The sequence below is a fragment of the Crocuta crocuta genome, unplaced genomic scaffold, assembly GCF_008692635.1.
Source record: "Crocuta crocuta isolate KB4526 unplaced genomic scaffold, BGI_CrCroc_1.0 scaffold84, whole genome shotgun sequence".
Lineage (NCBI taxonomy): Eukaryota > Metazoa > Chordata > Mammalia > Carnivora > Hyaenidae > Crocuta > Crocuta crocuta.
In genome coordinates this window covers 3,455,141-3,469,178 of record NW_027530213.1, presented here as the reverse complement: position 1 = coordinate 3,469,178, position 14,038 = coordinate 3,455,141, and the positions used below count along the sequence as shown (strand labels likewise).

Sequence of the window (14,038 nt, the reverse complement as noted above, 5' to 3'; positions counted from 1 at the left end):
GCGCCCGCGTCGGGCTCTGTGCTGACTGCCAGCTCAGAGCCTGGAGCCTTTTTCAGAGTCTGTGTCTCCCTCTCTCTCTGACCCTCCCCTGCTCACGCTGTCTCTCTCTCTCCTAGAAATAAATAAAAATATTTTTTAAAAAATGTTTGTTTGTTTACTTTTGAGAGAGACAGAGAGACAGAACGTGAGTGGGGGAGGGGTGGAGAGACAGGGAGACAGAATCCGAAGCAGGCTCCAGGCACTGAGCTGTCAGCAGAGTCCAACGCGGGGCTTGAACTCACAAACTGTGAGATCACGACCTGAGCCGAAGTCAGATGCTTAGCCATCTGAGCCCCCCAAGCGCCTCCCAAGAACAGGGTTCTTGAAGCCTGGGTGTTGGTGAGATGCCGGGGGCAGGGAGGAAGCCGCAGGTGGCCCAGCCATTGATGCCCACCTTGAGCTGACCTCTGATAGGGCCCTGTGGTCACGAGCGGGCCGGGGGTCAGGGGTTGGGGGAGACCTGGCCCAGAGTCCAGCTCTGGGCAGGGAGCCGAATTTGGTTTATTCTCCTTCACAGAGCTGGAGGTTCTTTTTGTTAAAGACATAAAAGGGTGTATGTCTCTTTTACAGAATAATCCACATTAAAGAAAAAAAAATATGTTTTGCTTCCACGTGAAGACCTTTGATAGAAAAAAGGAAAATACCTAAATCACATGACTTCCAAAAAAGATAAATGTTTTTAACATTTTATATAATACATTGTCCCTAAAAGAGACACTTAAACGGTGATTATTAAAAATTTAATAAGGGGTTAATGAGAAATGTTGGAAGTCCTAAAAAATCACAAAAACGATGCAAATCTTCTACACAAAAGATTTAAGTTTTATAGTTTTTACAGAACCATTACTACAAGACATCCATGGGGGGCGCCAGAGGGGATCAGTAAGTTAAGCGTCCGACTTTGGCTCAGGTCATGATCTCACAGTTCGTGGGTTCGAGCCCCACATCGGGCTCTGTGCTGACAGCTCAGAGCCTGGAGCCTGCTTCAGATCCTGTGTCTCCCTCTCTCTCAGCCCCTTCCCTGCCCATGCTCTGTCTCTGTCTCAAAAAAAAAATTAAAAGCAAAAACAATTTTTTTTTAAAAATTTAAAAAAAAGACATCCATGGACATTTCATAACAGTACAAAAGAAATGCAACCGCAAATTTTCCACAAAGCCAACACGCCTCCCCACGGAGCTCTGTAGAAGCCATTTCCTAAGGCGCATGGCAAGGACCGTGGGGTACATGTGGGTCCCCAGGAGGCAGAGCCCTGCACAAATCCTACAAAGGTAAGTGAGCCAGGGAAAGCTAGTGGCTCCTGTCTGTCCAGTTTGGTGGCATCTTGACATGGCCGGCGGCCCCACAGAACCACACGCTCACGGAGCATGCATGGGTCTCACCCAGCTTGGGGAGGCCCTCATAAGGAGTGTTCTGGAGTCAGCCCAGGGAGTGCCCAGGCCTATGTGCTCTGACACGTCCAGGTCCAGGTTCTGTTCACTCGCGTGCCTCCAGGAACCCCAGTTTGGCTACCTTCCATCTCCCAAACTGCTCAGAATCAAATCAAAGGCAGAAGCACTGCATTCTGAGTCTAGGCAGCTACTCAAGGGGGGAACGAGGCGGGCGCTGGCCCCAAGAAGGCAGGAGCCGGCCCTGACTTAGAGGTGTGAGCCCAGGGAAGGGAAGGACGACACAGGGCCTGCAGAGAGGCCCAGGGGAACAGGGAATCCATTGCTGAGGACATCCGTCACCGCGTGTCACACCTACGGTGGGCACGGCCTGTCACTGCTAGGCTCTGCATGGTGACCAAGGAACAGCACAGATGAGCTGCGGACTCTACCTTGAATTCACCCAGAATGGCTGACAGCCGTGGGGGAGGGGGATCCAGATCGTGCAGTCGGCACGTGAAAGGGAATTTTAAAGAACGTGTTGTCACTGCAAAGTATTAGCAGAAGGTGTTGGCAGACGGGGCGCCTGGGGGTCTCAGTCAGCTAAACGTCCGACTTCAGCTCAGGTCATGATCTCATGGTTCATGAATTCAAGCCCCGCGTCGGGCTTTGTATTGACAGCTCGGAGCCTGGAGCCTGCTTCGGATTCTGTGTCTCCCTCTCTCTCTGCCCCTCCCCTGCTCACACTCTGTCTATGTCTCTCAAAAATGAATAAAATGTTAAAAAAAATTATTAAAAAAAAAAAAAGGTGTGGGAAGAAGCGACCCACCCTGACCCCAAGGGTCCCTGTGTGTTCTCGCTGAGTGTGCCGACAAGATAAGGCCCTGGCCGTCCTTTATCTGGGCCGGGCCACTGCTCTGGGTTCTGTGTGGCCGTCGTGACCTTGAGAAAGGAGGAGCTGTGTGCCTTCCCTCGGAAACAGGCCTGCTGCTTGCTACTACAGAGGTGGCCCCCACACACTGCTCCTTAGCTGAGTCACAGCCACCGTGGGGCTCTGGTCCTGCCAAAAGACATGACGTCCCTGTCTCGGGGACCCTGGGGTCTCTTCCCCAGCAGCCGTGACCCAGCATCTGGCGAACTTCTCAGCTCATAAATGAAGGAAATACCAGACCCTACGGAAGAGTCCTATCCTTCAGCACAGAGCCCCAGACGCGGCTTACGGCAGAGTGAACGATGAACTCGCAGGTCTTTGTCAAGTCCTTGGCCAACAGAGACCGCCTCATGTCACAGCGCAGGGTATACTGGAGGGAGAGATCGGACAGGAAAATGTCATTTTAGTGGGATGTGCATTCACCTGGGACCTGTATCCAGAGACACAAGTAAGTCAACATATTTCAGGACTTGGTCCAATTACTCTGTTACATGAAACTAATATACATACGAGGGGGAGCCAGTGCTCGAAAGAAAGATATTTCCGTAAAAAGACCGAAACCAAAACCACACTTCAGGGTGATTCCGCAGCATCCCGTGGTTGACCCGCCACGCAAAGGCACAGAGTCCCATGTGAGAGCAGCGTGATCGAGCAGAAAGGATGTGCACCGAGAAGCCAAAGCTGGTTCAAAGCCAGTTATCTGTCTTAGTGTATGAACCCTGACAAATAAGACAACCTATCTAAGCGCTGGGCTCCTGCGCTTTAAAGTGGGGACATTAGTTCCTGCCTGCAGCAAGGGCCGGATGAGACAATGTGTGACGTACACTTGGTTCACGGCCTGGCACACAGCAGCTCTCAGTAAAATGGTAGCTATTTTGTGCTGAGGATTAGAAAACACACAGGAAGGGAGTGCCTGGGTGTCTCAGTTGGTTAAGCATCCGTCTTCAGCTCAGGTCATGATCTCACAGTTCGTGGGTTCGAGCCCTGCATCAGGCTCTGTGCTGACAGCTAGCTCAGAGCCTGGAGACTGTCTTCAGATTCTGTGTCTCCTTCTCTCTCTGATCCTCCCCTGCTCATGCTGCTCATGCTCCCTCAAAAATAGATAAAACGTTAAAAAAAATTGTTTTTTTAAAAGAAAAAAATGAAAACACACAGGAAGGACGAGGAGCCCCAGGACAGCACCCAGCACATCACAGACCCCCTTAAGAACCGAGTTGCCTACAGCACCATGTGCACAGCTTGGCACCAGGGGCCAGAGCAAGATCGGAGTCAGACCCTGCACTGAGGAGTCCTCAGTTTACCGAAGAGACGAATATGCAGTCATAGTACTTGATATGCAGGACTCCAGGGCACCTTAAAACTAGGTCTCCATATTTTAATTGGTTTTTAAATGTTTGTTTATTTTTGAGAAAGAAAGAGACAGACAGAGCATGAGCGGGGAAGGGGCAGAGAGAGAGGGAGACACAGAATCCGAAGCAGGCTCCAGGCTCTGAGCTGTCAGCACAGAGCCCAACGCGGGGCTCGAGCCCAAGAACCATGAGATCATAACCCGAGCCGATGTTGGACGCTCACTGACTGAGCCACCCAGGTGCCCCTAGCTCTCCATATTATAACCTTAAGGAGTAATAAAGAAGGGGACATCTTTTAAAATGTTTATTTTGGAAAATTCAAACATATGCAGAAGTAAAGAGAAGAGAATGAAGACGCCCCACATATCCAGGAGCCAGCTTCCATAAGCGGTCGATACACAGCCGATCTTAACCATTCTCCCTCTCGGCCCTTCCCCGTCTTACACAGACGTACTCTCGGTACGAGAGGATGTGGACAGGTAAGGCAGGCAGCATCACTCTGTTAACCTGTGTTCAATTTCTCTGCTGTGCCTGTGCTATTTTTCTGAACTGGCCCCTGCTGGTGTGACCTCCTGCGACACAGGCCCTGTTCCACCCAAGGAAGAACGGGCCCCTCCGCGGGGCTGGTCCCCGAGCTAACACCTCTGACCTGGGACTGTTTCTTCACATGGTTCTGGTCCGTCAGTTGACACGCTGACTGGTCACAAAACTCTACAGCATGATCACAGTCTTAATGTTAATCTTAAAAAAAAAAAATCACATAACCCACATTGAAGCAAGTTAGCTACTGTTTTCATCATCCGGGAAAACTTTAGAATTCTGTTAAAAAATATTTTGTATAACTAGGGCTACGTGCATGGTTGAATCAAGAAGCTATGTTACTATGAACAACCTGTGCACGTTAGATAAGAAGCTAGTATATGTTTAAGGTGCTACTGGGAGATTAAAACACTTTTTCTAATTTGTTTGTTTATTTTGGAAGAGCGGGAACATGAGCAGGGGAGAGAGAGAAAGAGAATCCCAAGCAGGCTCTGTACTCTCAGCACAGAGCCTGATGCAGGGCTCAAACTCATGAACTGTGAGTTCATGACCTGAGCTGAAGCCAGGGGACGCCTAACCAACTGAGCCACCCAGACGCCCCTAAAACATCTTTCTAAAGAAACATCCCTTGTCTGCANNNNTATATATATAAATATATTTTATATATTTATAAGTATAAAAAATATATAAAATATGCATATACTTATATATTTATAAATATAAACTTATGCATATAAATATATAAATCTCTGCAGACAAGGGATGTATATGCGTGTGTGTGTATGTATATATATATATATACACACACACGTATATACACATACACACATACATATATTCTCTTTTGAGATTTCAATCTGGTCTCCCCAGCCAGACAACTCAGTGAGGACTGGTACTGTAAGATCTGTGTACATGTGTGTGCACACATGTGTGTGTATATGTACAGTGTGAGTATGTGTGTGTGTATGCATGCGTTTCCTCTCTCTCCGGTACAGCCCACACGCTTGTCTAGCACAGGCGACATTCTGTTCGGCCCCGCCTGGTCCCTTGTATTCTTTTCCCAACGGCAACTTCCCCTTCCTGATTTTTATTCTCAGGCCTTTGGCAGTGCTGACCTCCTCCGCCCTGCCCCCCAGAAGTGACCAGGAAGCCAGGCCTGCTACCGGGACTATCAGAAAGAACTCTTCCTGCCAGNATATTTATAAATATATAAAATATGTAAAATATGCATATACTTATATATTTATAAATATAAACTTATGCATATAAATATATAAATCTCTGCAGACAAGGGATGTATATGCGTGTGTGTGTATGTATATATATATATACATACATATATATACATACACACACACGCATATACACATACACACATACATATATTCTCTTTTGAGATTTCAATCTGGTCTCCCCAGCCAGACAACTCAGTGAGGACTGGTACTGTAAGATCTGTGTACATGTGTGTGCACACATGTGTGTGTATATGTACAGTGTGAGTATGTGTGTGTGTATGCATGCGTTTCCTCTCTCTCCGGTACAGCCCACACGCTTGTCTAGCACAGGCGACATTCTGTTCGGCCCCGCCTGGTCCCTTGTATTCTTTTCCCAACGGCAACTTCCCCTTCCTGATTTTTATTCTCAGGCCTTTGGCAGTGCTGACCTCCTCCGCCCTGCCCCCCAGAAGTGACCAGGAAGCCAGGCCTGCTACCGGGACTATCAGAAAGAACTCTTCCTGCCAGGGGCCACACCAGCCATACACTGGCAGCCAGCTTTGCCACAGCCAGGGAAGAGCCCTCCTGAGCACAAGGTCCGCATGGAAGGCGACCGAGCTGGACACACAAGTGGCCCCTGGAACTGCCAGTTCTGTGATCTGACAGCCTTCTGTAGGCGAAGTCAGTGTGAGCTGGATTCCGACAACTTGCAGAGGAGTGAGAACAACAGGCATCCACTTCTGGCCACGGAACGTTTTTAAGTGTGAAGGCAATAATTCCTACCATGGGGCAGCTGCTAACCAGCAAGGGTGGGGAGGACGGTGGAGAAGAGGAACTCGCTGATATTTGTTCCAGGAATTATGTTAATTCTCTTACATGCACCATCTTCATCAATTCCAATACGACTGTTAGGATAACGTAAGGAGAGCTACCAGTCCCTCATTTATATTCAGTCACTCAACACATATGGACTCGGAACATTCCACATGCCAGGCACTGAGCTAACTAAGCACTTCATGCCAAGGCCTCACTGATCCCCTTGGAGGGGGTCATGGAGGCTGCTGGGGGTCACAGAGGTAGGATATGAATTTACACCTGCTGGCTGCCAAAACCCGTGCTCTGCATGTCTACGCAACACCTAACTCAAGCCCAGATCTGTCTGCTGCAGAGCCCTGGCTCGCGCTCTTGCCCGACTGTGACGAGGTGGTCCAGGAGGTAGGAGCTTCCGCGGGTCAGAGCGGGTCAGGACGGCTGGACCGCACAGGGCTCCAGAAGGAGGTGCAAGACTGGATCTTTTATGACCGTCCGTAAACATGGATCCAACAGGAAGAAGAAAGAAGACGCCTGTCAACAGATTTGAAGCAGACTCCGGAAAGGATATGCTGAACCCTGAGAAAGAATGACTAGCATCTGGACAAGCTAATTGTGAATTACGACTTCGCAGACATGGAGGTGCTGCTGTATGTTGTGTTGTTATAGCACAAAACCCCGCTACGATGGCCACGTGAGGGGAACCAACATAACAAAACTTGCCTACGATTTACACAACTTTTAAAAGAAAAGGCAGCTGCACAAGGGACAGCTAGGGAGAGCGGGCAGATTGCTGGAGGCACGATCTACTCACAGAGGTGAGAACAGGCCTAAGAAGAATGAGGCCAAATAGCACTGAGCCTCCAGCTAAGGAGGAACAAGGAAACCCAGACCCTGCAGGCTGCGCACTTCACACTGGCTCCATCTTAAACCCTTTATTCATTCCGTCTTATGGCTTTTACTATTTTTACAGTATGTTCCTACAACACAATTCAAATTCTAACTGTAAAATGTCTTGGCGCCCACATCATTTGAGAAAGAGGATGTTACTAGGTTTAACAACACTTTTTTTTTTAATGTTTTATTTATTTTTGAGAGAGAGAAAGAGACAGCGTGAGCAGGGGAGGGTCAGAGAGAGAGGGCGACACAGAATATGAAGCAGGCTCCAGGCTCTGAGCTGTCAGCACAGAGCCCAACGCAGGGCTCGAACCCACGAATGGTGAGATCATGACCTGAGCCAAAGTCGGACGCTTAACCGACTGAGCCACCCAGGCGCCCCTAACAATACTTTCTATCCAGTTTAACAAGACTTTCTATCCAAAGTAAACTGCCCATGAATCTGCAGGGCAAGCATGGTAAGCAGTGGTGTGAAGGCCAGCCCTGTGGCCACGGGTTGGTGCTGTGGACTTTCCGTGGCACTTGCTCTGCTATAAAACAAGAATGCCAGCGAAAGACCCATCTAGAAACCGAATGAATGAATCAACCAATCAATGAAAAATGGTCTTAAAAAACCCATAATCCTAGTCTCTCTCAAGAAGTATATTTTCAAGGCGCGCCTGGCTGGTTCAGTCCGTGGAGCATGTGATTCCTGATCTCAGGGTTGTGAGTTTGAGCCCCACTTTGGGCTCTGCACTGAGTGTGGAGCCTTCTCAGGATTCTCTCTGCCCCTCCTCCATGCACTCTCTCACGTTCTCCCACTCTCTCAAAAATAAATAAACATTTTAAAAAATAAATTAAATTGGGGCGTCTAGGTGGCTCAGTCAGTTAAGCATCTGACTTCGGTTCGGGTCATGATCTTGCTGTTCAGAGATGAAGCCCGGTGTCGGGCTCTGCGCTGACACCTTGGAGCCTGCTTCCGATTCTCTCTCTCTCTGCCCCTCCCCCCACTCGTGCTCTGTCTCTCCCTCTCTCTCAAAAATAAACAAACATTAAAAACATTTTTTAATGAATTAAATGAAATCCTTTTTAAAAAGGGTATTTTCTCAGAAGGAGCGATGACAAATTTGAATGTGAATTGGGAATGAGATGGTATTTGAGAATTTCTGTCAATTTTGATAGGTGTGAAAATGTCACATGGATTCTGCAGGAGATGGACACTGAGGTACCTCGAGATGAAGTGTCAAGATTCTGTAACTTTGAAACAACTGAGGAAAGATAAATACAGATGAAACAAAGGTGGCAAAATTCTAATAAATGTTGACTCTAGGTGATAAGCTCTTATAAATCCGAGGTCAGGGTAAGAAGAAATCTCCTCACCTTTAGAAATCTGTGAGCTATTTGGGGAAGTAGAGAATTCCAGGTTGTAGCATTCTGAAGTTAACCCTCAAGGTGTAAGATCTGAGGACCAAAATAAAGGTCGGGTGATTATACACTTCACTAAAGAACTCACCACATGGTAACCCTCCAACTGCATTTTAAAGAATTTCCAATTTACATACAGCTATGCAGGACACAGAACACAAGTTTTTATGTACAGTTGACTCTTGAACAGTGGGGGGTTAGGGGCGCCAGTCCAAAAATCCAGGTGTAACTTGTGACTTCCCAAAACCGTAACTACTGAGAGCTTATTGCTGACCAAAAGCCTGAGTGATAACATTAACAGTGGATTAACACATATTCTGTTATGTTATACGTATCAACTACTGTATTCTTACAATAAAGTAAGCTGGAGAAAAGAAAATGTCATGAAGAAAATCATAAGGGGGCGCCTGGATGGCTCAGTCGGTTAAGCGTCTGGCTTCAGTTCATGCCATGATCTCACGGTCCGTGAGTTCGAGCCCCATGTTGGGCTCTGTGCTGACAGCTCGGAGCCTGGAGCCTGCTTCAGATTCTGTGTCTCCCTCTCTCTCTGCCCCTCCCCTGCTCATGCTCCATGTCTCTCTCTCTCTCTCTCAATAAACAAACATTAAAAAAATTTTCAATAAAACTAAAAAGAAAAATCATAAGGAAGAGAAAATACATTTACAGTATTGGACTATATTTATTGAAAATAAAATCTGCACGTACGTGGACCCACACAGTTCGAACCCATGCTGTTCAAGGGTCAACTACATCCACACGCCCTTCTTGACAGCCTTTGGAAAAGAATGAGATTTTCATTTGATTTTTTTTAAGGTTTTGCTTTTTGTTTAATTTTTTAACTTCTATTTATTTTGGAGAGTCAGAGACAGACACGGTTTTGCATTTACAGTCTTGCATGGGGAAGGTGCTCCCCACCCAGAAAGCCGGCCAGAGGACTCGTCTACGCAGCAGCTTCCTTTCAATCTAGACGCTTCCCCACCCACCATCACAGGTACTTGCTACGGGCCGTCCAGAGCCTTCGGTATACAGACTGCCTGAAATAGGTGCACCAAAAACAAAGGACCAGACACAGTTTTTCTCTGCAGAAAGAATGCTTCGTGCAGCACAGCAGTCAGGCCGCGCGAGGGACTTGTCCGCTGCTCTTTAAGGCACTTCGTGGAACTCACACGCGGACAGACCTTTAGTTAAAACTCTCAAGAGTGTTCTGAGGATCTGCATGTTTAAAGTGTTACGTTTGAGGCCGGGGAATGGGGACTTAGCAAGCCCAAATTATCAGCTAAGACGTAATAAATCAAAAAAACGTCCTAACTTTCTGCCCTCCTGCACGTACGTAAGACAAAATGGTTTTGTCTCGTCCAACAAGGGGGACCCCATAGCGCTGGTATCACAAAAGTGCCTTTCTTTCTCCCGAATAAAGGAAAGGCTCTCTCGCTGGCTTGCTCGCTCGGAGTCACGACTCCAAACTGTGCCTGACACAATAGTGGCTGTGAAAGGCATCCTGAGCTGGCGGAGGTAGACAGGAAGTCATAAATTCACTTCCCCTCATTTACAAGGTTTGTTCAATAAAGAATACAAGCCTATGTTAGAGCTGCAGCCCTCGGATATCTAACAAAGAGATATTTATACGTAGAAAACAGACAATTAGCGCGGGTGCCAGAGAGACGTGAGGGCATATCTATCACCAAACAATAAAAGCACCCCTCCCGGTGTCGACGGGGCCTGAACAGGGGCCAGAAGAAACAACGGGACTTTTCCAAAGAAGCTGCGTCACGTGGGTCCTCCGGGGTTCCCATCAAAGCCACCGGCCGCACACCAGGTGCCTTCTGCGAAGCGAGATGAGGAGTCGACGTGGGGTGTACACAGGCGGTCTCGGCAACCACTACCACATCGACTCCTTGCGCCCGTCTGTCAACTTTCAGTGAAAGGGAGACGGAGCCACTTTGCAGAAGGACAGCGGGGAAGGCGACCCCAGGGCCTCAGGGAGCGCTCACCTGAATGTTGACAAACACGCCGTGGTACGTCTCGTACAGGACTTTGTTGCCCTTCACGTGCAGGGGAAACTCAAAAGGAATTTCTGTTTTGCCGCTGGGAAATTTTCCTGGCTTCACCATTTCTATGGTACTGTTGATAATCTGGATANCTTGTAGCCACAGGCACTTCTAGATGCACTTTCCCATTGCCATGTCCCTTGACGATCTCCTGAAAGCCAGGAGCCCCGGGACCTGGGGTGCCCCCCCCCCACTGATGTCCTGGGCCACGCAGCGCTGTGCCCGCAGATGAGCACACAGCTGGCCCAGGTCTCCAGCACGATGATGGCTCGTTCGCAGCGCTGGATGCCTCAATGTTTGGTGCACATCTGAAGCAGCATCGCCTCTCCTCTCCCAGAAAAGCTCAGTCGACTATCCGAACAACCCTCCCGGCCGGCACTCCCACCTTCAGGATGAAGAAGCAGGCGCGGCACAGTCAGGATGTGTGGCCAGGGGGGCTGCCGCCCAAACCCGGGCTGCTCACCAGCCTCCTGGGAGCCTGCCTGCCGCCCGCACAACACTAGGGACCTGTCTAAAGGCAGCTGTCACTGCTTAACTAATGAATGTGCTCTACACCTCGGTTTAGCGTCACTCAGGAAGTCCCCGACTTCTGAAGCGAGTGTATAAGTGCTGCTGGAGGAAAACGGGGAGCCCGTGGAAGGCGAGGGAAGCAGGAGCCCAAACGCGGTGGCGAGAACCCTTCCCTCCTCTCCCCTCCTTCCCTCCCAACACTGAGAGTTAGTATGTCCTTCGGGGAAAGGAAACTGTAAGTCCGGACAAAGAGGTTATATTTCTGGAACACGGATCTCTACCCAAAATGACCAAAAGAAAAGAATGGTCACTGCCCTAACTGAATATCAAATCACGGCTTTGTTTTGGGACGGGGAGGGCCAGAAGCCACAGGGACGGCCTCTCAGAAGGGCTCTGGTCTCTTTAAAGGCTGAATTTAGTCCACTTACAGTTTTCCTCGTCCTATCTTCTGGGAATTAAAAACAGACTTTTAGTCACAGGATATATTCGGAATCAAAATATCTGAGTAATTTTTTCACTTTGATTAGTAAGTATTAAAAGTAGGACGATTGCTATACCTTGAGAAAGAACGACAGGTGACCACAAAAAAGCCAGAACGCAAGGGGAAAACCCCGCAAGCACGGGGATCATGAACTAAAAAGTGTGCAACGTGAGCATTCTTACCTTGACAGAGTTGTAGAAAGCCTCAAACACACCCACGCTCTTGGCGCTGAGCTGGAGGTTCACACTTCCTTCCACTGTCAGAGACACTCCCTGGTGCTGGATTGAATCCTTGCTAGATATGACCACCACACCCGAGAGCACTTCCTAGGAGAGCAGAGACAGCCACCAAATTAGCACACGTTTGCATTCATCTTAGTAGCCAAAATAGGTCTCCTGAATGATATTTTGTTCAAAGATGCAGACGTTCACTGAGCACTTCTTACAGACCAGAGACCTGGATGCTGAGATGGAGAAGGCACAGCTGTGGCAGGGAAGTGGGGGAGGAGGGCTGGACGGTCATGGACAATTACAGGTACCATTAGCTGGGCCCACGCTGCCAGGGACCGTTGGGGGGTGTGGCCGAGGGATCTCAGGCCATGGCCCCCTTCCAGACACATCCACACTCCCGGCTGGGAGAATCCCAACAAATGTCTGATTTCAAAAGGGCAGAGACAAGGGCCTGAGGCAAATGGAAGATTCACAATCATGTTACACACGAGCATGGATAATGACCTCTTCAGAAAGAAAACAATAAAAAGAAAATCCTTTTCTTTGGGTTCCTTCCTGATTATGGCAAAACAAGTACACATTTTCAAATGCATAATTTAACACAACTCCTTGGTCCCATGTCCTCTCTGCCCAGGGAGCCTCGCTGAGGAGGGGTCCTGAGTTTGTCCACACAACACATGAGGGCAATCCGGCCTTTCACGAAAGGTCTTCTCCAGGCTCTCCAAGTCCAGGTTCACCCTGGAGACATTCGAGCCCAGATTTCCCTGGATCATAAATCATTAGAGAAAGATTTCACAACAGATCGTGTATTCATTTATCTGAAGATAATTACTGAGTAACAGAATATGGACATTATACTCTGGGCTGGATGGCAGTTTCTTCCTGTCACCATAGAACTTGACGGTCTCAATTTGCTATGGGGGTTTTGGGTGGAAAAGGAAGTTGAGGAGATTAAATAGCATCCACCCGAGCGGAAGGAGAATCCACAATAAATTCAAATGATGTACTTCTGAAATGACCTTCAGAAACAGGCTGCGTCTGTCAAATGGTAATATGATGGCAGAAAACTGGATACAAAAAAACAAAAAAAGGAAACCGGTAAAATTAAAATGGGCCCGCAGATCAAAGCATTAAAAACCATCTGTCCTATTGATGTTGAAACCTTTCCATTTCCTCTACTCATCCGGTGAAAAACCATTGACCAAGTTCTCACGGTATTTGGGGGAGCAGGGAATATTCTATGTCTCTTAAATGTGCTAAGTATTTTGTTTTTGTTTCCTACTCCCCCATAAAAAGTACGGAGGCAAATTTAAGTGGAAATTCCTCTGAAATAATTTAACTTTGAAATTTAATTAAAATTAATTCTTTCACTTCTCGTACAACCCCAATTAAACAGAAATCTAATTTTTAGAAATTTAAATTCACTAGTATATTTTTAAAAATCTACTTGATTAGTGTGTCCAAGAAATAAAATGAGACAAAATAATTGCATGAACTCTATCACTTATTTATTTATTTTTAAAAATGTTTTTATTTATTTCTGAGAGAGATAGAGAGACAGCGTGAGCAGGGGAGGGACAGAGAGAGAGGGAGACACAGAATCTGAAACAAGCTCCAGGCTCTGAGCTGTCAGCACAGAGCCTGATGCGGGGCTCAAACCCACGAACCATGAGATCATGACCTGGGCCAAAGTTAGACACTTAACCGAATGAGCCACCCAGGCGCCCCGGAACTCTATCACAGTTGTGCTTGGGACAGTTCTACTCCTATTGATATATTCACATTTTCAGTTAATCTCACAGGAGCAGAGTCTGGGGCTGACCATCGATTGGCATATTATAATCAACAGCACCTTTCCTTCCCTAATCCCTATGGCATAAGAAGGAAAAAGAAGCCAAATACCTTGGAAGTAAGCAGAGTAAATGTTTTATGACCCAAGGGACTCTTTTGCCATTCTTTGATTTAATTAAGAAAGAACACAGTAGAGAGAATACAAAAGTAATCAAGTAGTTGTAGATGAGTTACGCATTCCTATGATATACAGGTCTGTTTAATCTCTGCCAACAAAAGAAAGATATAGAATTTGTCCAAGTGTTTGAGGTGCCTGGGTGGCTCAGTCGGTTGAGCATCCGACTTCTGCTCAGGTCATGATCTCATGGTTCGTGGGTTCGAGCCCCACGTCGGGCTCTGTGCTGACAGCTCAGAGCCTGGAGCTTGTTT

General features: G+C 47.6%; 1 protein-coding gene and 1 non-coding gene across 4 annotated transcripts in view; one reads left to right on the top strand and one right to left on the bottom strand.

The window, feature by feature from the left end:
* The window catches only part of VPS26C (VPS26 endosomal protein sorting factor C), a 51,109-nt gene that overhangs the window by 7,051 nt on the left and 30,020 nt on the right, over window positions 1–14,038 (bottom strand). Inside the window, exons 2-4 of one of the 3 annotated variants that reach the window (XM_077765452.1) lie at window positions 11,771–11,914; window positions 10,541–10,705; window positions 2,625–2,705 (exon numbers count right to left, since the gene is read on the bottom strand). In XM_077765452.1, the coding sequence (XP_077621578.1) occupies window positions 2,625–2,705; window positions 10,541–10,705; window positions 11,771–11,914 (390 nt within the window). Of the gene's footprint in view, window positions 1–2,624; window positions 2,706–10,540; window positions 10,706–11,770; window positions 11,915–14,038 lie in introns of those variants that run through there. The other 2 variants (XM_077765450.1, XM_077765451.1) reach the window with 2 other exon arrangements.
* Window positions 13,921–14,005, top strand: TRNAR-UCU (transfer RNA arginine (anticodon UCU)). The gene has a single exon. It is a non-coding gene; the product is annotated as a tRNA-Arg (tRNA).